Genomic DNA, 24,947 nt, shown 5'->3' on the forward strand with positions numbered 1-24,947 from the left:
GTGATGTTTTGAAGAGGAGCAAGCTTGCTAGAGAGGAACGTCCTGGGAGAAAGCCGTTGTGAGGCCGGAGCTTTGGAGCAGATGCTGGCTGCCTTCCCAGCTAGCAGAGGTTTTCCGGACGCCATTGGCCATCCTCAGGTGAAGGTGCCCGGTTGCTGATGTGTTGCCATGGACGCTTTGTGGCCTTAAGACTGTAACTGTGTAGCGAAATAAACCCCCATTTTATAAAAGCCCATCCATCTCTGGTGTTTTGCATTCTGCAGCATTAGCAAACTAAGACAGGTGCCATGCAGGAATGCTGGCCTACTGCTTACAGATATTCTCCTTTTTTCTTTTTTCCAAGAAAAGCCCCAAATCTAAATTGCTAAAGAAAATTTAGATTTTATTTGAAATCTCTCAATGTTTAAATATGAGCAACTAATTAAAAAAAAAAAAAATACAGCATCTGAGTCAAACAAATCTACGTGCAGGCTTGCAGCCAAATTGTGACCTTCTACTTAAGAAGGCTAGTCGAAGCCTACTAAAACTATCCTGAAACTACCTTCTGAAATCAAGTGCCAAACTCAAAATGACTACTACAAGCCAAATGGTGAACTATACTATCCTCCCAGCAAACTTAGCTCTTTCTTACTTCTATGCCTTTGTCATGTTGTTCTTCACACAGAAGTTTCTTTTCTCTTCTCTAAATCATACTTTAAAATCCAGTACAAATCCTTCCATTTTCCCAAAAACTTCCTGAACCACCCTGGCTCATGGGACTCTCTCTTTCATATTCCACGATAGGTGTCAGGCACAATGCTAAACATTTTACAAGCTTTTATTTCCCTTTAAATCCTAAGAGATAGATACTATCATTATTCCTTTTTGCTGATAAGGATATTGAGGCTTCTCAAAGATATGTGATAGAATTGTAATTGACCTCGAGCCTTTCATTTGCAAGCATAGAAAGAAAAGTAGGATATCCATGTTTTGGCCATCCAGTACGTGTCAGGCATTACATGCCAAGATAAAATACAAATCTATAGCATGATTCATGAGACCATTCACAATCTGGTTCTCTCCTCTCACCTCTTGATAATTTTCCTGTCATTTCTTAAGTTCTAGCCAAGCTAGCTTCTTTCAGTTTTTAGGACTTACCTAACTGCCTACACCTGTGGTAGGTTGAACTATGTATGTACCCAAACAAACACAAACAGGTTCATAAGCTTAATCTGCATCCTCGTGGGTGTCAACCCATTGTAAATAGGACAAATTGAAGGCATTATTTTTTTTAATTCAGTTTTATTGAGATATATTCACATACCATACAGTCATCTATGGTGTACAATCACTTGTTCACAGTACCATACCATAGCTGTGCATTCATCAGCCCAATCTATTTTTGAACATTTTCCTTACACCAGTGAAGGGGTTATTTTTAATTAAGGTGTGGCCTAGATGAAGGAGAGTGGGTCTTAATCCTGATTACTGGAGGCTTTATAAGGAGAAAGTCATCATAGGGGGAAGCCAGAAGTCAGCAGAAATCCAGAAGAGAAAGGAGAGGATATCACCATGTGACAAGAGGTGGAAAGGCAAAGCCAAGGATTGTGGCAAGCCAACACCAGAACGTTACTGACCCTGGGAGGAAGCAAGCTTTCTAGCTTCAGAAACAGTGAGACAATAAATTCCCATTGTTTAAGCCAACCCACCGTGTGCCATTTGTCATAGCAGCCTGAGCCTGGCAAACCAAGACAATACCTCACACATAGTCTTTGCATACACCGTTTCCTTTGCCTGAAATGATCCTCCTTCTGACATGTCAAATTCCTGCTCATTTTAATCTCACCTTAAATATCATTTCCTCAGAACCCCTTCCATTATCCTTTTAGAGTTGACTATGTGAAATTCCCGATTAGCCACTGTAGTTCAACACATCTATTGCAACTCTAAATAAATAGATAGTTGTGTAATCATTTATTTAATGCATGTCTCCCTTCTATTGTGTGGTGAGTTCCTTCACTATCTCTTTCATCCTTTTATCTCTAGTGTGCAGCACCCTGCTATACAAATGGTGAATGAATGATTGGTGTTATTTAACTCTCATAAGCCATTTTAAGGCTTAAGAGAGATTATATAACCTTAATCTCATAGCAAGTAGGTAATTGAGTTTGAACATCAGTGAGATCTTACATGTTGAAAAACCTAACTATTTCTACTATAGAAACGCTAGCAGAGCTTAAATCATTTTCTAATAATCTGCATATAGTTGGAGGCTTTTTCCTTTTGAGCTTATAGTCACTGTTAATATACATACTAAATTCTAATTCAAATGGCATGGGAGAATCTCATCATTGAATGTTATTTAAATAAAAATAAACAAAATGAAATGGCAATGTTTCCATAGAATGGGATGTATTGATAACCCAAACTAGGGAGTCAGTCATAATTCATAATGCAAAAGTTTATTGCTTAGTATCTCAGAGAGTGGCAGCCAGATTTCCATTTCAAGGTAAGCAGCAGGATGTCTAATTGATCAGGGCAATAAAACCAAAACATCCATTTTGGTTGTTTCAGGATTTGAGAAATTATTAGGGTTTCTAATAGCTTCAACTTTGATTGCAGCTCTCCATTGAAGTCTCCACAGTAGAGACTTTCTTGCCCAAAACTGTTGTTAACAAGCTGAAATAATGTCCAAAATGTGAGTTTCATGAATTTCTAAAGCACCTACATGTAATTGGGATTTGTTTTTCAAAGATCTCAGAGATTAGAATACAGATATATATTTTACAGGATTATTCAGTACAATGGAAAGTCCTTTCCATGTATTACCTTTGAAGATTTCTATTCCATAGTCATGCTATCGCTGGTGTAAAGTATTGGGTAGTTTCTGCCATTGTGAAATTGCACATGCAATATGATGTATGTGTTAGAGTCTTTGATAGGCCTGTGGATTCTGAGGGCAGTTTACTTTCATAAACACACACACACAGGCATGCAAAAGGGCATCAGAGACCATAATTGCATGTGTGTCAGCTCCATCTAGGAGAGAAGCACTTACTGTAGTAACCTTCCTTTTGCTCAAGGACTTGGTGGTCAACATCTCATCTCCCTTCCCCAGCTCTCAGCTTCAAGGAAAACAGGCAAAGGATCTTTACACCAAATTGTGTCTGTTCCCATTTACCACCTCCCCAAAACATATAATAGCAAAAAGTCATCAAACCTATGTATCCTGCTATTTGACTATCATTTTTTGAACTCAGATGCCAGCTTTGCTCTATATTCTAGGGATATAAAGACCCAAGTCACATGCCTTGCCCTTGAGTTTGACTATGTAAAAAATTGTTAACTAATGAGTAGTATCTGCAAATAATTGCCCAAAACAGTAATAGAGTCAAGTTGAAACCAATTATCGAATGAAGTTGAGAGTGGGTGTATGGTCTTTCTACCTCTACATCTCTCCCCAACCCTGCTCTTCCCACCAAACTTCTTAGTAAGATTGAATCACACTGCTGAAAAAAATACAAACTCTGACTTAAGTCTTAATCACTTTGATCTTCTGGGCTGCTATAAAACAGATGTGGCCACCTGATTCCAGGAATGTAAAAATGAAGAATGATAATCAAACGTCCATGATCTACAATGTACTAAATTTTTGGAAATATAAGGATTCTTTTGCAAAGATCTCCATTAAACATATTTTCCCAAGCAATTTTACAAAATATAGGCAAGCACTTAGAGTTTAAGAAGGAAATTGAAGTTATTAGAAAGGAAATTCCCAGGTATTGAGTGTCTATTTACCGAAAACTGTAACCCTCCATTTTCTGTACTTCTATGAGCCTTAGCTTACATCCCACTAATCCTCTAGCATCTCTCCAATCTATATTTTTTCCTCCATTGCCACTGCCACTGCCTTAGGTCTGGCCCTCATTAGCTTTCACTTGGAATATCTCAGTGGTTTCTAAACAGATCTCTCTGCGCACCAGTTTTATGGGAGGGAAAGGTTACATAAACAAATAATTCCAGCACAATATTATATGATAGATTTATGGATGTAGAGTTTTGGGAACAAAGAGGGGAAGCCATAAACTCTTAGGAGAGGCAATAATCCTTGTGTTTTGATCTGAAGAACACTAAAAGGGCTTCCGTCTCCCCAAATAATTGTGATATGAGAGGGCAAAGATAGCTATTCTTTTTGTAATATTAATAGTGGCTACTCTAGGTAAGACATGGTCTTAATCCTTTACTCAGTCAATTTTTATACTACTTCCATATTCAGGAAACTAAACACAGAGAGATTACATAACTTGCTCATGATCACACAGCCAGAGAACTGTGAAAGCCAGAACTCAATCTGGGTAAGTCTGGCCCCAGAGCCCATGCTCTTGATCATCATTACTCCCAGAAGTCAGGAGCCATGTTTAACCCACTGCTGTATACCCAGTGCCTGGTTCACTGCCTGACACACAAAAAAAAGGATTATAAAACACTACTGAGCAAATGAACAAACTGGAGGGGCTAAGGTGCTCAGATTTTAAAGAAAAAACCATATAGTCCCCAAACAATCATGAGAGGACAGGCATGGTGGGGGCACAGAGCAGGCTCTGGCTGGCTTGTCCTCTATCCTAAGACCCTGCTCTCACCAGGGAGACAATTGCCAAATGCAATACAGACCACATCACACACACCCCCACCCCCCTACTCCCACTGTTGAGCAGTGTGTCTCAAACATTTACAGGAGTCATCCCTCCTTAAACACTGGCAGACCAGAGCAAACACACCCTGAGGCACATAGCCCAAAGAGGGATCACCACTGTGAGTTTCCCCTAAACTGTGTGCCTCACCTTCAAAATCCAATCAAGTTTGGCATTTATTCTATAGTGGATCTAACAATATAATTGCAACTCTATGTAGAAAAACTTTATTCCTACCATGATTTCTAACACCACATGGCCAATATCTGCATTCTTTCTGGGTACACATACTGCAGCTTCATATACACAGGCATGGCACATAGATCCCTTCCTAATCCACTTCCTAACCTGCCAGCTCCATCTCCCACCTCTCCAGCCAACCCAGTTAGTTGTAACCACAGTCACAGTCACATGTCAAGCTGTTTCCCACCTGCTGGACTTTGACATTAGGCTTGTATATCTTCAGAATACATACTTATCCTTTCAAACCTTGCTTTAAGCGTGATTTTACTGAATTCTTTCCTAAATCCTCTTTTTTCCTGGTGTTCATCCTTCCTCCCCACTGCGTGTGGATACCTAGCAATACTTCTGTAGTTTATTACACTCCTTTCGTCTGTTTACATGGCTGTACTCTCCCTGGGGGCAGGCCCTTGATTTTAGTCCACCTGATATCCCAAGTGCCAACCAGAGCCTTGCCAACCAGGTAAATCTCTGGTTTACAGAAAGCTGGGATCACAGCAGGTAATGGAATGCTGCAAAATAAGAAGGCAACAGAGCTATGAAAGTGAAATTAAAAACGAACTGAAAGATCTGCGCACATCTCCAATCTTGATTTTCTTTCGTGCTAGAACTCCAAATTCCAGGTGCCAGGCACACGGAGCTGTGGGGGCTCAAGAAGTTTGGAGAGATCAGATTTAGTGGAGTCACTCACCAACTGGTGGAAGGTGGGTGTCTGTTCTCTAAAGTTTTGGTCCAGGGCTTATACCAGCTGATCTGCTCCGCGGCTTTGCCCCAGAACCTCTCCGGGTCTGTCACCGAGGCCGCGAAGTGGGTCTTGTATTCGCCACCGCCGCCTGAGGACAGCGCCCGGCAGCTCCGGCCCCCGAGACCGCCCCGCGGGCCCGGGGCCAAGTAAGCCCTGCGGGCCGGGCCGGCTCCCCGGGCAGGAGAGGATCCGGGCAGGGGGCCCCCAAGTCCTCCGGTGCCGGTGACCTTGCGACACTGCAGCCAAGACGGCTTCATCGCCGCGGGCTGCACCGCGCAGCCTGTGCTGCCGGAGGTCGTCCAGTGCACTTGGCAGGCAACAATCAGGCCGCCGGCGACTTTGTAGGTCCCGTGGAGGCGGGCTGGAGGCGGAGACAAATTCCGACGTGAGCCGGGAGCCCAGGAGTTTGGAAATCACAGTAGAGTCGCCGGGAAAAACCGACCTGGAGCCACCGGGGAAGCAACAGGCTGGAGGGGGATCCCGGCGGGTTCACAGCTTCTTCGCGCGAGCTGGGTCTTGTCTCCAAGAAACCCGCCCTTCTCCCGCGCCCCGCGGCTCTCGCAGAAAAAGTGTCCTCAAACTACAGAACTGTCCTTCCTCCCTCAACACACTTGTGCTCCTAGGAAAAGGCCAACGCACCCAACTCGCTCTAAATTTTCAAACAAGCAATTTGTGCACAGAGCTTGCCTGGTTTAATCTTTGGAGAGGGAACCGGCGTCGCTCCAGGCCTTCAGCGGAAATCACCAACTCTGGGCATTGAGGCAAGGCCCAGAATTGTTGTTTTATATATTACTTACACATACATTTTTTAAACTCAACTCAGTCCTTGGTTATGAAAAACACGGGCGGCTTCGGGGCAAGAATTGCTCCAGGCTTTCCTGACAGCTGAGAAGGTAGGAGGAGTGAAAGGAGGCTGGGCCATCCCAATTGGGATGTGCTTCCCGGGGTGATTGACAAGCCACTGTGGAAGGTACACCCAACTGGAATGGGGAGTCACTTGCTGACTGTTCTCCCGGGAGAGGCAGAGAGAAGAAAGGGCTTGCTCTATTTCTTCCCTCTATTGCCTCTTTGGGTTTTTTGGTGGCCTTTTTTTGCCCCGATGGGGCGGGGGGGAGAGCAAGTAAAGTCAAAGGAAGAGCTAAAAGATTAAATTAATCAAAAGAGAAAAAAGAGGAAGCTGAGGTAAATTAAGAGAAAGGCGGTATAAATTAATCTTTGGGTCTAGCATGCTTCAAGCTCTTTCACTGTTTTTCACACTTTAGTGAAATTCAGATGTAATAATTTTCCTTAATATTATGCCAAACATATTCTGTCTTGATGTAACAATATTTGCAATTTTAAAAGTAAAGATGTGTATTCCCAAATGTGCCAGTTTGAAACTGTTATGTACCCCAGGAAAGACTATGTCCTTTAATGCAATCTTGTGCATCAGACTTATTTTGGGTGGGATCTTTTGATTAGGTTGTTTCCATGAAGGTGTGACCCACCCAACTGTGGGTGAGGCATTTTGATTAGATTATTTCCATGGAGGTGTGGCCCTGCCCATTCAGGGTGGGTCTTAATTAGATCACTGGAGTCCTTTAAGAGAGCTCACAGAGAGAAGGAGCTCAGAGAAACTGAGAGAGATATTTTGGAGAGAAGCTAAAATATATAATCCAGAGTTTGCCCTCGGGAGAAGCTAAGAGCCCAAACAGACCCACACTCTTGGAGATGCTTGGAGATACAGACAGAAAAACATTTGGAGATGCTAAACTGAGAGATGAAGCCCAGAGTTTGCCCCAGAGAAGCTAAGAGAGGACTCCCAGATGCTTAGAGAGAAATGTCCCAGAAGAACCAAGCAGACAGCTGAGAGAAGCTAAAAGAGGCAGAAGCCAAGAGACATTTTGGAGAAAGCCATTTTGAAACCAAAACACAGGAGTAAAGGACCAGTAGATGCCAGCCACGTGCCTTCCCAGCTGACAGAGGTGTTCCAGATGCCGTCAACCTTTCTTCAGTGAAGGTATCCTCTTGTTGATGCTTTAGTTTGGGCACTTTCATGGCCTTAGAACTGTACATTTGTAACGTAATAAATCCCCTTTATAAAAGCCAGTCCATTTCTGGTATTTTTCATAATGTCAGCTTTAAGCAAACCAGAACATGAAATCTGAGGTGAGAGATAGTGGAATGGCCCTGACCCTAGGAAGGCTCATAAACAAATACTTCTTCAGCAAAAGGATAATGTGAAGATAAATTCTAAACAGAACACAGATAAATCTAATGTGGAAGAATGAAAATTTCTTCAAATAACCACCTCCGCTATTCCTTTTCAACTGAGAAACAAGAGACTAGACTTTTCCTGGACACCTGCAGCCTACTTTATTCCTCCCCAAAGCCTCAAATCAAATGATTTCCAGTGGCAAACACTGCCTCCTTTGAGTTCAGAGAAAATTACAAAGCCATTTCATCTTCTGGCCCTCTCCTTCCCTCAACCTAGTTGCTTTATGCTGCTCTCTGTTATACAAGTTCCCCTAACCCAATCATCCCCTACTGCATTACTATGATGTCCTCTTTAGTCATTCATTGAATAAATATGTGAGCACTTGCCTTGTGAAGGATGTGGTTTTCTTGGGAAAGATATGAAGAAAGGAAAGAGTTATCAGCACCTACTATGTGTACACATTGTTCTGGGCACTTCCAACTATGTTAATTCCTGTGAATCTCATAAGAGTACTAAGGAGTGGAAACTATAATCCCCATGTTTCCAGATACGGCTTAGAAATCGTTTAACTTTCTTGCAGCCACATAACTATCAAGCAACAGTCAGGACTCAAAACTTGTCCATGTTCAGTGCTTCACAGCCTTGAATTACAGGAGTTTCATAATACTGATTACCTCCGCCTAAAGGTGGAGAGTTGGGACAGTCCCGTCCAGCCCTTTCACTTACCCTAGAATGCTCTACAAATATTATCATTTTCTCTCTGTGCCATGACTTGTATAAGATTGGGAATCTGACTCCAAGCCCATGGTTCCATACCAGACCAATTTTTAAAAATCAATTATAGACCTCCAATAAAATGTAGCAAATTGAATACCCACATCCATCTCCTCTCCTTTGAGAAAACTTAGTGAAACAGAGTTAAAGAGAAAGGGTGTGGTGATAAAACCTTCAAGGACAAAGAAAACAGGAGAGAAGAAATCAAGTGAGAGAATGGAAAAGGTGATTCCATGATATATGACTTAAAACAAAGAAAGCTGACTGAAGATTAGGGTTTAAAAACAAAAGGACTGATTGAAAGATTGTATGAGGTAGAGTAAGATTCCCACATTACCAGATAAAGCCACTTCCTCTGGACCCTTTAGTATATTATCTTATCTTTATTTAGTAACTGTTTAGAATAGATTGTTAATGACAATTCCATTTCTGGTCAAAGGAATAGCCTGGGAAACAGCACAGTCTAACAAGGCAAGGAGTCTGGGTTGGATGGAGTGGAGTGTACAAGAAGGGTAGCAATGGGCAGCAGGACTAGAAAATTGTATTGGAGCCAGGTAAGGGGGTGTATAATAAATAGTGTTAAGTGCAGAATAGTGCCTAAGAATTAACTATGGATTATCCTTTAAATTAAGGCACCAAAGACTTGTTGATGGATTGCCAAACATATGAAAAACTTAAAATCCTCAGCCATTAGCTCTCAGATTGAATCTTAATAGTATCCCTTTTTAGGTGTGAAAACTTGGAAAGTTTACACTTCAATTTCAGTATTTCTAATCTGAAGTTTTTCAGTATTTCTAATCTGAGTCTTTTCTTTGCAGGATTGTTACAAGGTTTAAATACATGTAAATTACTTAGCATCAGGGCAATATCAAACCAAGCTAATTTAGGATAGCTTCAGAGCCTGTGAACAACCAACCAACCAACAACAACAACAAAAAAAATCAAACCAAAAAAACCTTCAGCTTCATTAACATACCTAAAATTTTGCAATCAGAAAATTATTATAGGAAGAAATTATTTTGTACTATTTCAAACACTAAAATTATATTTTTAATTAATTTGAGAGAAAGGGTAACTACAATCTTTTCAATGTTTAAGTTTTCTAAGTCTTCTACCAGCACATTTAGTACATAGTATTTATTTCACAGTATGCCAATAAATTGTGTATATTAGCATACAACTCAAGGTGACATTTTAAATACCTTACATAAAGATTAATCAGATTATCCAAGAGGGCTTCTGTAGAAATAGGAAAAGCATAATGATGGAGAGGGAGTGTAGAGAGGTGAGTATAGGGAAAGAAAACGTGGGATCCTCAGCTCAAGAAAGCATGAGAGGAAGGGAAGAAACTGGAGTCAGAATACTTAATGCCTAAAGAAAAGAATGCTGAAAAATATGGGGAGCATAGAGTAGAATTAGAAGTAAAAGAAAAATAATAAAATAAAATTTTAAAAAATTAAAAGAGAGGTACAGGATTCCTACACTCAAATTTTCCCACTTTACAATTTTTGCTTAGAATTTACCTCCCTGTTACAGGCTAACCTTTTTTACCAAAGAGAGGAAATGAAATGAAGGAGTACACAATTTAAAGCTGATTGTAGATTACCCTGGTCATCTATATGCTGGCCACACAATTCATATTTTCCCATAAACTTTTTAAGAGTCAAATGTCTAACTTTGGATAGTTATGTAGAGCTAAGATTTTTTTTTTTTTTTTTTTTCACTTGTGTCTCCCATACTTCTAGTTTCTTAGATATGAAAACTTGGCAGATGCATGTGGAAAACGTTTGCACAAACCACTTCATCTCAGCAGCAGGTAAATGCTGATGTGAAATTGAGCCTTCAGACACACTGCAAATTTATTCTCATTTATCAAAGGGCTTTAGGAAGCTATGCCAAATCCATGGCTTAAAAATATCTCAAAAACGTCTAAAATGATACAGTGCATAGTAAAGTAATTATAACTTCTTATTTTGAATTTTTACTCTTTTTGACCACATCATACTCAAAATAATGTCAAGGAGAAAAAGGCAGATGAAAGAATTATTTTAAAACAACATCCCAGTGTATTGGAAGACACTTTACAATTCCAGTTCAATCTAGCAACAAAATAAAATAAGACGTGGGATTCACCCACCAGTCTTTTATTTATTTCTGGGAAAAAAAACTAAACTAAAATTTTCTTGTAATTAAGAAAAAATTTAGTCCTATTTGAGAGGGAAACAACCTAGGCAAATATTCCCCAATAATTTTTTCTTTCAAGTTTTGTGTTTTTCCCCCCTGCATAACAATTTACCATTGAGAAACATATCTCATGTATTCAATTGTGTTGGAAAATTCAATAAAAATTACATTTTAATCAGACCACCAAAACCTTAGAGAGATCATTTTAATTCTTCTAGATAGATCATGTCTAAGAAATTATCCTGTTTCTGTTTCATATTCTTAAACCAAAGCTACTGTATGGTATTCAAATATTTGCAATAATACTTTAAATATATAAGAAATGACCTCATTATCACGTAACAAATGATGAAAAGGAAAATAAATATCCCCTGTAACAACATTTTTCATAAGATGTAGATGATTGCCTAACATTACTTGAGATTGCTAATTTTTATATGTCTGTGGGGGTGGTGAGGGAGAGAAAAGATTGTGAAATCAGACTAGAAAATGAAACTTCAGGCCATTTTACGAAAACAAGAGCTGCTCCTGTGTAAAAAGGAAGTGGGCAATAATATTAGGATTTCAAAACATCACAAGTATTCAGCTGAAGTATTGTTTTCAAATGAAGGAAATTTAGGGACAAAGAAATGTCTTACTTTGGGCAGGTCATTAAACCAAGTGTCTCATGTATTTATGAGAAGCATTGTGGATAAGAAAACTAACAAACACAGAATATACGTTAGGTTTTGGGATAATTTTACTGCAACTGGGCCAGTATTAAGCTGTGCAGTTTATTCCTGGGCCTGTTTCTTCACCTCCAAGCCTACCACTACAGTACATCTTTGACAACCAAAGAAAGGCATGATGAAGGCAATTTAAAAGGACAGCGAATTATTTAGACTCCTTTATACAATCGTCATACTGAATGCTGAGGTGGCTGGATGACTCTTTTGGTGCCTTTGTGTTTTGTCTGATGATACCACTTCCATTCTGTTGTTAAAGTTGAACAACCAAATAGAGTTTAATAGCTTGCTTAGGATATTTGTTTAAATAAGAGATTTTTATACAATTCATCAAGAGCTCCAGAGTATATTCAGAATTTCCAGTAAAGATATTTTCAACATATAAAAAAGATGCCAGTTAATATCTTTGTTATTTGCTTACCTTGTAACGTTTTTATATTCAGATACTTCTATACCTTGGTAATGGACATAAAGTTTATTTATTTATATCTCTATGTTTATAACTCTATATGAATGTAGGGTTTATTTCTCTATGACAGTATATTTCTTATTACCATTAAAACTTGCGAGAGCCTAGTACAAGTCAGTTCTCATCATATTTAAAATAACAAAAAAAAAACACCTGTTATTGGATTTTTTATACTTTGTCTTTTTGTCATTTTTTCATATTGTTGTTTTACATTTACAAACTTCAAATATTACTATTGGGCTCCTCCAGACTCTTCCAACTGCTAAAATCCCTTCTGCTCCTAAATTCTAAGAGTTTTCACCACACCAGGAGACAGTAGAAAAGTAGGCTTTTTTGATAGATGGTTGTTATAGTTACACATGCAAAACTAACTGAAAAGTGTGTGTATATGGGTATGCTGGTTTAAATCTATTATGTACCCCAGATAAACCATGTTCCTTTAATCCAATCTTGTGGAAGCAGACCTTTTGCTCAGGTTGTTTCCATAGAGATGTGACCCTGCCCATTCAAGGTGGGTTGTAATTCCCTTGCTGGAGTCCTCTATGAGAGGATAAAAGGCTGAGACATTTTGAAGAGAGCTCAGAGAAGCTAAAATTTGTAATCCAGAGTTTGGCCCTGAGAGAAGCAAGCAAGGACCCACAGGAGCTGAGACAGAAGCCCAGAGACATTTTGGAGAAAGCCACTGAAACTAGAAGCTAAACCCAGGAGAGAAGATCCAGCAGAGCCAGCCACGTGCCTTCTCACGTGAAAGTGGGACCCCGGGTGCCATCGCCCTTTCCTCAGAGAAACTATCTACCTCTTGATGCCTTAATTTCAACATTTTCATGGCCTTAGAATGTAAATTTACAACCTAATAAATCCCCATTGAAGAAGCCAATCCATTTATGATATATTGTATTTCGGCAGCTTTGGCAAACCGAAACAATGGGTATACAGGAAATGACTAATTTCTGCTTTTTTCCCCATTAACACTTCTAAATCCATTCTCTCATTACTTTTCAAGTGAGCCAATGTAATTACCTGCTAATCTAACATCCTGACTGCAAGCTCACCTTCTTCTATCATCCTGTTAGTAAAGAAGTATTTACTGAGTGCCTCTCACTGTGCTGAGAATAATTCTAGGCACACAAAGAACGAGAAAAAAACTAAGAATCCATCTCTGCTTTTGAGTAGTTCACAGTCTAGTCAGGAGGAAAACAGTCAACGGGTGTCATTTTTTAAGTTTTGAAGAGCTAGATGAGCAAGCACTAGTGGGGGGCCATGGAAGGGAATGGAAAACTCTGTGTCCACACTGAGACAAAAATATCATTCCAACCACAAATCAGTTCTCTAACTCTCTTGTCTAATTCTGCCAATGCCTCCCCACTGTCTATAGTGAAAAGTCCAAAGCCCTTACCACAGTCCTATGGTTTTCACCTGGTATCCAATGCTTCCCTTGGGAACATTTGCAAATGAGTAGTGTGTTCTTATCTATTACTATCTAACAAATTATCCCAAAATTTAGCAGCTTAAAACAAATTATTATTATCTCGTTAGCACGTATGGATCAGGAATCTGGGAACTGTTCTGACTCTAATGAGATTACAATTGGGTTTTCAACTAGAGCTACATTTATCTGAATGGACTGGAGAATCTGCTTCCATGCTCACTCATGTGGCCACTGGCAGTAGTCTTCAGTTCCCTAGGGCTTTTCAGAGGACATGGCAGCTAGCTTTCCCCGGAGGAAGACTAGTGGAGAGAGAGAGAGAAAGAGAGAAAATGCACAGCAGAGAGAGATAGGCCAAGAAAGAAGCCACAGTCATTTATGACCTATCTCAGAAAGGATATTTTATTACTTCTAGTTCTACTATTGGTCATGGAGACACACCTTGATATAGTGTTAGAGGAGACTATGCACGTGTGAATAGCAAGAGTTTGAAATGATCAGAGTCCATCTCAGAAGCTGGGTTCCAAAATAAGGCACTTCGGGTTTATCGTAATGACTGGAGATTGCTACAGGCATGGGCAGGGACCAAAGATAAGAAAGTCTTGTTCAAAATGCCAGTAGTGTCAAATAACTCTTCTTGATATCCTCTTCTAAACTTTGTGTATGCTGTCTTTTCCTACATGCATGTACCTGTGATCTTTCTTGCAATATGCCTACTTTCTTGCAATTCTTTGTGAAGACCTACTCCTTCTGATCTCCACAAATTTCCTTTCTGGCTGCAGTGATTTCTTCAACTTGTTCATCTTTCAAACTCCCCATTCAGAATTTAGTTCAAATATCTTCTCCTGCATGCATGCTCTGATTTCATTAAGCAGAATTGCCTTGCTTTTCTCTGCCCTATTCACATCTTTGTTAAAGCAAAGCATTTATGACACTGCTGCAATTAGCTCCCTTACCAAGCCTTCTCCCCGAGAAGATTCTGAACCCCTGCATGACTATGTTCCATAATTTTAATCTCAGTGTTCCCAGAATTTACACAGTACCTGCACATAGTAAATGCTTAATACTGGTCAGTTGATTGAATGACTTAGTGATGTGTTAGTTGAATGAATGAATGACTTAGTGGTGTGTTGTCTGTCTATGTGTGCATACAAAATGATGCTTCTTAGGAATGAATTGTAAGGTAAAAGCTTGAGAACAACTGGCCTGATCTGTTTCAACTCAGACAGTGTTTTGTTCCTTTTGTTTCCTATTGGAGTCCAAATTTGCCTTCACATCCGATACTAATTATGTTAAATAAATATTATCAGATATGTCTAAAGATAATAAAAAATTATATTTTCATAGAGCATGTCTATAAATTTTAGGTGCACTGCCGATTAATATTCTTAGCTTTCAGGAAATTTTCATGTTATAGAATTGAGGTTTCAATATGGGATAAGAAAGACCTTTTGAACTCAGAGGTAATACAAATCCTAAATGTACTATGTATAGCCAATAGTATTTAGTAAACTGAAACTGCAATAATAGGAGAAAACGTTACCAATTGTTTTAGTTTCCTAGGCTGCTCAAGCAAATACCACGAAATAGCATGAGGATGAGAAAAAGTCCAAACCAAGGTGTCATCAAGGCAAAGCTTTCTTATGGCCTTCTAGGGCTGGCTGTTGGCTATCTTTCCTCCTTAGCTCGTCACATGGCAAGACACCTATCAGCCTCGCTATTCTCTTCTGGTTCTGTTGAATTTCAGCTTCTTGTTCCGTGGCTTTCTCTTGCTCTCTGTAGCTTTTCTCTCTGCTTATAAAGGACTCCAGTAATAGTCTTAAGACCCATCCTAACTGAGATGGGCCACACCTTCTTAACTGAAGTAACTCCACCAAAAGATCCTGCTTAAAATGGCTTCACTCCCACAGGGTTAGATTAAATTTAAGAACATGTTTTCTTGCATACATATAGCTTCAAGCTACCACACAAACCTAAAAGAGTTAATGGAAGAACCAAAAAGACTAAGTTATGGGCAACAGCAAACAAATGCTATGAAAACTGAAGCTTACTATTCTAAAAGACCTAATGCAATACCCAGATGCATTAACCTAGGGGGGTGGCTTATTAATTGAAGCATCTCTGCTATTTTAACAATAATTTAATAGCCTCCTAGGGCTTGGAGTTTTGCTCCCAGAGTTAGATTCCAGAATTGACTGTTTTCAACAATTTCCATCTATGAAAGATTCAGTCTGCCAGTCAGGAATATGTCCTGACTTCAACAAAACCTTCCAGATGTTGAGTACCTTCCTGGAACTTCACCTGCTCCCAGACTCTTCTGATACTCTGCTTGGAGATATACCTAAATGGTTAGTTCAATATATGCTCATTCATTCAGGCAGCATTTTAACAATGAGTTATTGAATGTCAGCTATATGTCAGGCATATTTGGATATAGAGATCAAGGAGACAGATACATTTTTGTCTAATCTCAAGAGTTTACATTCTAGCGGGCAGAAATAGAAAATATAAAACTAGCATACTATAACACAATAAATAGATACTATTTTGGGCAAGGATGTGGGGTATGCTGAAAATAAAACAAAGTAAAGAGCCAGTGAGTGACATGATGGCCAGTGAAACCTCCCTAAGTAGTTGATATTTAAACTAAGACCTAAATTTTAGGATGGAATGAGTAATGTGAATATCTGAGCATCTCTATGGAAAGAACTTTAAACAGAGGGGCAGAGGGACCCACAACTGCAAAGTCTCTGTGGTCACAACAAGCTCTGAATATAGAAAGTAAACAAATGTTGGAGTCTATTCAAAGATTGAGAGATACAGTTTGAAAGAAAACAAGGACCTAGATTGTGAAGGGCCCTACAGACTATGGAAAGGAATTTAGATTTTACACTAAATACAGCTGAAAGTGAATGGATGGATTTCAAAAACAGGAACAATGTTATTTGGTTTATTCTTGTAATGTTTGGGAGCTTGACCCTCATTCTGATCCTTACCATATCCATTAGGTCCTGATTCTGACATCTGTGGCAAAAAGGTCTCCAAAGTATCCAAAATTGGAGATGGTTTGAGTTTGCTAACACTACCCTTTTTGTCTTCAGTATTTTTATTTTATAGCACTTCAATACTGGGTCTCGCCTTGACTCAAGTTCAGGATGCCTTTTCTTCTAGGCTCTATATTCTAGTTTTACCTGTTGGCTAGACAGGCACTTATTTCTTCAATTATTCTCAGCCTTTGCTAATCCCTTGTCAGGGCCTTATTAGAGAACTACAAAGAAACTGTCCCAACCACCAAAACAAAACAAAACTTTAACATCTCAAACACCATTTTGGGCTTTTTAAGACCCCAGAATAGTTGAGTGGGTTGGGCCCAATACAAATCAACACAATTTTTTTTGGAAAAAAAAAAAATTATTGTAGTAAAATATACACAACTTAAAAATTACCATTCTAACCATTATTAGGTAAACAATTCAGTGGCATTGAGTGTATTCACAATGTTGTATAACCATCATTGCAAATGGCAAATCTGTATCCTTTAAGCAAGAATTCTCCATTCTCTTCTCCCCAACCCCTGGGTAAACTCGATTCTACTTTTTGTCTCTATGAATTGAGCTATTCTAGAGCTCTCATATAAGTGAAACCTCACAATATTTGTCTTTTTCATGTCTGTTCTATTTTACTTAGCTACTTTTTTTATAACAGAAGTTGTAGGTTTACAGAAAAGTCATGCATAAAATACAAAGTTCCCTTATACCACTCTATTATTAACAATTTACATTAGTATGATACATTTGACGAAAGAACACTGTTTTAATTGTACTGTTAACTAGAGTTTGTGGTTTACCTTAGGGGTCACTGTCTTGTATAGCCCTACAGATTTTTCTTTAATTTTTTTCATGTACCATATACACAATCTAAAATTTCCTTTTTTTACCACATTCAAATATATAATTCAGTCCTGTTAATTATGTTCCCAATGTTGTGCTACCATCACCACCATCCATTACCAAAACTTTTCCATCATCCCAAATGGAAACTCTGGACAATTTAAGCATTAACTCTCCATTCTCTACCTTCAACCTAGTCTCTGCTAACCTATATTCTAGGTTCCAACTCTGTGAATTTGCTTTTTCCAGTTATTTCATATCAGTGAGATCATACAATATCCTTTTGTGTCTGGCTTATTTCACTCAACATTATATCTTCAAAGTTTATGCATGTTGTCATACGTATCAGAACTTCATTCCTTTTCACAGCTGAATAATAATCCATTGTGTGTGTATACCACTTGTTTTTATCCATTCATTGGCTGATGGACACTTGGGTTGCTTCCATCTTTTGACAATTGTGAATAACGCCACTATGAACATTGATGAGCAAATATCTGTTTGAGTCCCTGCTTTCAGTTCTGTGGGGTATATACTTGGAAGTGGGATTGGTGAGTCATATGGTCATTCTATACTTAACTTTCTGAGGAACTGCCAAACTGATTTCCACAGTAACTGCACCATTTTACATTCCCACCATCAATGAATGAGTGTTCCCCTATTTCTCTATAGTCTCTCCAACATTTTTAATTTTTCATTTTTTAATAGTTGCCTTTCTAGTGCATGTGAAATGATTTCCTTTGTGTTTTTTACTTACATTTCCCTAATAGCTAATGATATTGAACATCTATTCATGAGATTTTTAGCTGTTTTCATATTTTTTCAAGAAATGTCTATTCAAGTCTTTGCCCATTTTTTAATTGCATTGTTTGATTTTTTGTTGTTGAGATATAGGATTTCTTTATATATTCTTGATATTAAACCCTTATCAGATAGGTGGTTTCCAATTTTTTTGTACCATTGTGTCATTTGTTGTTTTACTGCCATGATAAAGTCCTTTGATGCACAACAGTTTTTAATTTTGATGAAGTCCTATTTATCTGTATTTTCTTTTGTCACATGTGCTTTGGGTGAAAAATCAAAGAAACCGTTTCCTAACACAAGGTGAATGCACAGTGCATGGTCCTTCTTGTTTACAGGAATCTGAATGACCCCTCTGCTGGCTAGGAAACACTTTCTCCCTCTCCCAGGTTACTCCACCTCAGGAATTAAAGCAAGTAAGCCCCTGCCCCAGGCTGCCCAACTCAATTGTTTCTTCAGGGTCCCAAGCTGTTTTTGTCTGGAAGGCAAATTCCAGGAGAGGGGGCTAGCCAGAGAGGAGTTTCTGTGGTCAGTCTTTCTCAGCCAGAAGGAGGCCAGAGATGCATAAAATGAGTGCTGGTCGGCTCCACCTTGGGGTGGTGGGAGGTTGAGGAGCAAGGATGCCAGGAGCATCTCCTATAGCCCTTGGAATCTGTGATTCCTTGATTTGGCATTTGGCCAGTAAATGCAAACCTTTAAGTGTTTCCTGTAGTTTGAGAAAAGGTAATGTCTTAAAGACTGCTCTGCTGCTTTTGCCAAGATGCATCAGGACAATGGCCACCCTCGGCCAGGCCCCCATTGATGTCACGTAGCTGATCAAAAGCAGGGATCAGCGCTCAGACTGCACACTCCCAGATCTTGGGGATCTAAGTCCTTCTATCCCACCCTGGTACCAGCAAACTGTCCAAGAAGCCAGGGTTGAGGGCCTCACTGCTGCTTGCCAAGCCATGGGGGAATGGGTGACAGTTGCCTCTGCACAGAGAGTAAAAATCACTGGTATTTACCGCAGTTCACCAGCCTCTTCCTCCCTCTTTTTCCTGGATGCTGCACAGTGTTCTACTAGACTCTGGGCTTCAAAATAGTTGTTTCAGACAGTTCCTGCCTGTTTAATGGTTTTTCTAGTGGAGGGACAGATTCCTGGAACTTCCTACTCCACCATCCTCCCACAATCTTCCCCCATACAAGACAGCCAAATAATGCCAAATATCCCTTATTCGTTCACTGTTATAACTGATAATAGTTTTACAAACTGGAACATACTCAGTGAGTATTGTAGGCCCATGGCATCCAGCCTGCCTAAGAAAGGGCTTAATCTATTAACCTTAGGTTAAAGATCAATCACTTTAAAGGTATCCTTCACTCCCCACTCCCCCAAATCCTCCTTGTTGTCATCAAGACCATATTTTTTTCCATGTAAGTTCACTGTAGTGGGAAAACATGAAAAGCAAAGAAACAAAAGAGCCACTTTCTACTGACAACTATAGAGCTCAGAAGGTCTGCTAAATGATGCCTACTTTATGATTTGTCTTCCTGGGATTAGATGCTCTAGGGACTGAACTAAACATTTACTTCTGTCTGGGCAACACTGTTTTGATGACACACAGATTACAATAAAAAAAAATTAACTTAAAAATTTGGCCTTGAAAAGCAACATAACTCCTTAAACATAAAAATTCATTCTTTTAGGATTATATAAACGGTAATAGAAAAGTGACTAAGTTGCACTCCTACATTTCTCTGTGTAAAGAGAAGTAAAGAACTTGCAGTAAAAATAAATTAAATCTGTCCTAGAGATTTGGTTATGGCATATAAACTGAAAGGTAAACAAATTTTATTTGTAACTTTCATGACTTGTCTATCAACTTGTTTCTCCACAAATATTATTAGAAAATAACATTTCAGTGAATTGTTGCAATATACATTTTAATTTATTAAAAATGAAGAATCCTGTAAATATTTAACTGAACTGCTACAATTTTACTTTTGGTAATTTGATCAAAAATTTTGTTCAAGATATGCATCTAGGAGACTTGGGATTTGTAGCAAATACTCTTCCTCCACCTCTCAAAACTACACTTAATCAGCTTAAGTTGTAAAGATAATCAGGAAGCTTGCAAAGGAAAGGGCACATTCCACTTCAAACTTCTCTTTGTAGATAGAGCATAGGTTCAAAAAAAAAAAAACACCAAATCCTTAGATTCCATTATTATGCAATCAAAAAGACTTACTAAGAGGGAAAGACCATTGCTATTTTAACTCTACTTTAAGCCTCCTCTTTCATTAACAAAAATGAACCAACTATCCTTTTAACAGTACTTTACAGGTAAATTAACAGAATTTGAGGTGCACACTGTGAAACTACAATCAATCAAAACACAAGTGGAAACATTGTAATAAATACGTATAGCTAGCATTTATCCAGGAGGAGAGTCATATGGGGAGAGTTTTATTGACATGATATGATTACTTTTTATATATGTAGCAAAAATGTGACCTAATCAGGATTTGAATCATAGGTAAAGCGTGTATCTTTCTGCTTAGCACATGTGGTCATGATTTTTTCATAATGTGGAACCCGAGTGTTAGAAATTCAGCTGGATTTAGATCTGCAATTATCAGTAGTCTTACTCTGGGAGAAACTGGGCAAATGCTGCTGGTCAAAAATGCCCAATTTCTTTCAGAGCAAGACTATTGTTAGGCATGGAATTAAAAAAAAAAAAAAAAAAAAAAAAACAAATTAAATTCCAAATGCCTTTAATGTAGCATCAGTTAAAATTAGTTAGAAGTGACAAGTTCCAAGCTTGGGTAACTAGAATTTTGAGACAATAAGAAACTTAAAATTCTTGATGTGAATGTTTTGAAAATACCAAGTAATGGGCCACTCTTTAACAACTTGTTAAATAATAGAAGGCTGAAGAATATTTACAAGTCAGATAACTTTGAGGATAACAAATTATAACATTAGTAAGGTTTGGGTAAAGGTCCTTTTATGTTAGATCTTGTCATCATAAAATTTTTATCTGTATCACCCATAAAATGTGGTAATTTCTTTGCGAGAAGATCTCCTATGAGATTCTAATTTTATTGCAATGCTTTATTATTACTTACTATTAACCTTGAGATTATGATGTTTGTTTACTTGGGTGTAATGGAAAACTGTACTTAATCTTTGTGGATTTTTTGAAAGGAATTTGGATTTAAATTCATTCAAATTTAACCTGCTGGCAATTACTTTGTTGTTCTTGTTATATCAACTCTATCTGTTTACAATATAATTAACTCAACACGTATACAAGATTGTTCAGATTCTCATGCAGTTAGGAATCAATGAATTAATCTCAATTATGGTTAAATAAAAATCAAGAGTAAATGTTACAGAAACATTTGTAAAATGTAATGCTACCTCCCTATTAGGAAGAATCCATGAATATAAACCAAGTTTCCTAAATGTCTATAGACGATGTGGCAGAGCCCACCAGCTGTTCACCAATACCTATGTTCTCTTCGTCGGCACACTGCTAGACTATATTTCCAGATCTTTGCCTGAGATGGGGCCATGAGTCCAGATTCTGGCCAATGAAATGTGGGCTGAATGATACATGTTCTGAGCCTGGATGCTAAAACCTCCTTTCTCCTTCCTGTCTGCATTCTGATTGCAGAGAGTCCAGCAGAAGACTCCAATACCTTAGAAGATGGCAGGGCTACATGAAAGGAGCCCTGATCCCTAAATAACCTCTTTTATAGATGTGATGTGAGTGAGAAAAAAAAATCTCTGTTGTGTTAAGCCATTGAGATTTGGGGGTAGTTTGTTACAGCAGATAATCTAACCTAATTAATATAGAGGGTATGAGGAAAACTCCAAACATATTGTCTTATGGCTTCCTCGCTTAGCCTACCACACATCATGCTCAACCTTGCTGCATATTAATTTATGATTAATTGTGTACTAATTGGTTTAAGTAAAGGTGAATCCATCTGGCTATTGCCAGGATCTAATTACCAATTGTTTCCAACATTTAATGTTAAGAAATATGAATCAGAAGTATGCAATTTTACTGTAGGGCCAAAATATTCTCACTTTGTCCACAAAACACTAAAAGACTTGTTAATGCTTAGTAATAACATATGCTCCCACATATTCCACATTTTCTGCAAGATATTTTTACTGAACAATTTCCTATCAGTAGAAAAAGAGTGATTTGGACTTCTAGTAAGTCTGATTTGCTGAAAATCTATGTTGGTAGTTAAAATTCACTTTATCAAAACATGTCCTGAAATACTTATCCAATTAGAGTTTATCCTCACTTATTTCATCTTACAAGATGAACATATTCCCTGCTTTCTATTAAAATAAAACAGAATTAAATGCTAGCTGCCAGACTGATGAGATTTTATCAATATAGAATTTCTCCTTCTTTAAATTCATAGGAAAAGTTTGATCAGAGAAGACAGAGCCCCCAGGTGAAGGTCATTAGCATTTCAATGGTCTCTCTCTCTGCTTGTGCTGTCTCTACCCTTCCCCAAGTCACAGCCCTGGAAACTGAATATGACTGGGGCTTTCTCCACTGAGCCAAAAAAGAAACAGATAGTCCCCTTCAGACCCAGTCCAAGGCGATCCTCCGGCTCTCCAAGGTCAGTCGCCACCCAAAGCCTCTGTCTGTTTTTTTGGGGATGCGTACCTGTAGTGAGCAGTTCACACTCGCTACTTAAAACTCCAATTGGAGCTCAGCTGAGCTATATTCGCTTGCTGGGAGAGAGCTTCTCTCTGGCACCACGAGGCTTTGCAGCTTGGGCTATGGGGCAGGGGGTCTCACGACTTGGATCCGCAGGTATTACTTACAGATTTTATGCTGTGTTCTCGGGCATTCCTCCCACTTCAGGTTGGTGTATGATAAGTGGATGGTCTCATTTGTCCCCCTGCAGTTATTCTGGATTATTTACTAGTCATTTCTGGTTTTTGTAGTTGTTCCAGGGGGACTACTTAGCTTCCACTCCTCTCTATGCCGCCATCTTGCCCCGCCTCTGGGAGCATCGCTTCTTGAGGCACTCTCTCTCAAATTTGTTAAGCATCACTTTCCCAACCCTAAGGCAAGGAAGGAAAAATCCATAGTACTTTTCCCTAGGTTAACAATTCTCTACTTCTATAAATTTCCTCTATCCCTATGTTCTGGAGTTCTGCTTAAATGGATTTAGTAGTGGGATGAAGAGTAAGATATTGATCAAGAGTGGCAGAGCTGTCTTCCTAATAAGCCAACAGGGAGAATATAGCCTATAATTATTTGTGGTACTCTATAGAATATAAGGAATTGATGCCCTTTTTCCCTTGGTTTTGGGTTTTTTTAGTTGATTGAATTTAAGACTATTAATAAGTGAATTACCATTCAGCACATGCACAGAATGAAGCACAGATTTTAAAAATTTTATAGCAAAGTTATTTTAAAACCCACAGAATATATACACAGATGCAGGGGGACATAGATCCTAATTTAAGTTTCTATAAGCATTCAGATTCCTAGGTTTTAGAGAAATACCATCTAATTCCAAGACAGCAGTGGGACCACCTGTGAACTTAAGATTGCATTCAGTATCACAGAATCAGTCTATAACACTATTCATAGAACAAATTTCACTGAGATCCATTTAAAAGTCACAAAAGATAGTTCCATTTCTAAATTCTTTTACTTTTATTCCACAATTTCAAGAAGAGTCATGAAATAAAATTTAAGATTATTTCAATCAGCATTGTATATTACAGTAAAGAACACCTGTTAGTACTTTAGTCTTAATTAATTCTTTAAAAATTTATTACCAAATAAATATATCATAACTAGTGGAAAAGACAAAGCACAAACAAAAAGTACAATTCTCCCAATGAAATTACATTTTTATAAGGTATTCAATAATCTGGATGAAAAGACTATTGTCCAGGTATCCAGATATTTTCTAAAAATGAATATCTAACAACATTACCTTTTGTTGTTTAGTTTTTGCTCACCATTGTCTAACTTATCACTGACCTAATCAAGTCAACCCAATGGGGACTGGGAACAATGACTCCAAGTACATTAACAGGAAATGAATTTTAAAGAACATCTCAGTCCTCTGTAATATAGATACAAAAGGGACATTCAACAACTCTAGAAATGGCAATAAGAACAATATCACTGAGTGTAGAGTTGGAAATATATAAAGAAAACTGGAGAGTTCTCAATGGAAAGCTCACGAATCTTGCAATTTTCAACATATACCACAATATCATCTGAGGTGCTGTTTTTTAGAATCGATTCCAGCCTCACATGTGGAAGGAGAGCAGATTCTGAAGTTAATGTGTGGCTTCTCCTCTTTATCCAACAAAGACTAGAGATAATAACCATTCAAGGCACTGTAGGTACTCGTTAGCACAATAGTATTGCACAAAACATCATTTTCCATGTCATTTTCTCCATGAAAATAATATCTGATAAATTCAGAGGTTGGCCTTTTGGCAACTTCAACATCTGTAACAAATCTGAGAACCTAATAGCAGGCGAGAAAAATTCTGACCCACTGAAATACCTAATGTTCCAAGATTTCTGCATCTTGTCTATAGGTTAGACCCCTGATTCAGTGTTTGATATAATGAACACACATTGCCAATAAGCTCGTTATCTTATTCCTCAGCAATTATTCAATTAAAGGCAAATAACTGAAAGCTTCATTTGAGAATTCAGGCACTCACTCCACAAATATTTATTTAAGAACTTCCCATGTTCCTACCATTGCACTGACAAACTAAAATGTTTTATAATAACTACATAACAGCAAGAGAGAAGATAGAAAAGCAAAC

General features: G+C 38.4%; 1 protein-coding gene across 1 annotated transcript in view; it reads right to left on the bottom strand.

Annotated features, from left to right (window-relative positions):
- The window catches only part of ACSS3 (acyl-CoA synthetase short chain family member 3), a 207,750-nt gene extending 201,381 nt beyond the window's left edge, over positions 1-6,369 (bottom strand). The window contains exon 1 of the mRNA XM_037848430.1: positions 5,602-6,369. Within this exon, the coding sequence (XP_037704358.1) occupies positions 5,602-5,912 (311 nt within the window). The 5' untranslated portion in view covers positions 5,913-6,369. The remainder of the gene's footprint in view (positions 1-5,601) is intronic.
- Between the last annotated feature and the right edge of the window lie 18,578 nt (positions 6,370-24,947).

The sequence above is a fragment of the Choloepus didactylus genome, chromosome 8, assembly GCF_015220235.1.
Source record: "Choloepus didactylus isolate mChoDid1 chromosome 8, mChoDid1.pri, whole genome shotgun sequence".
In the NCBI taxonomy this organism is placed as follows: Eukaryota; Metazoa; Chordata; class Mammalia; order Pilosa; family Megalonychidae; genus Choloepus; species Choloepus didactylus.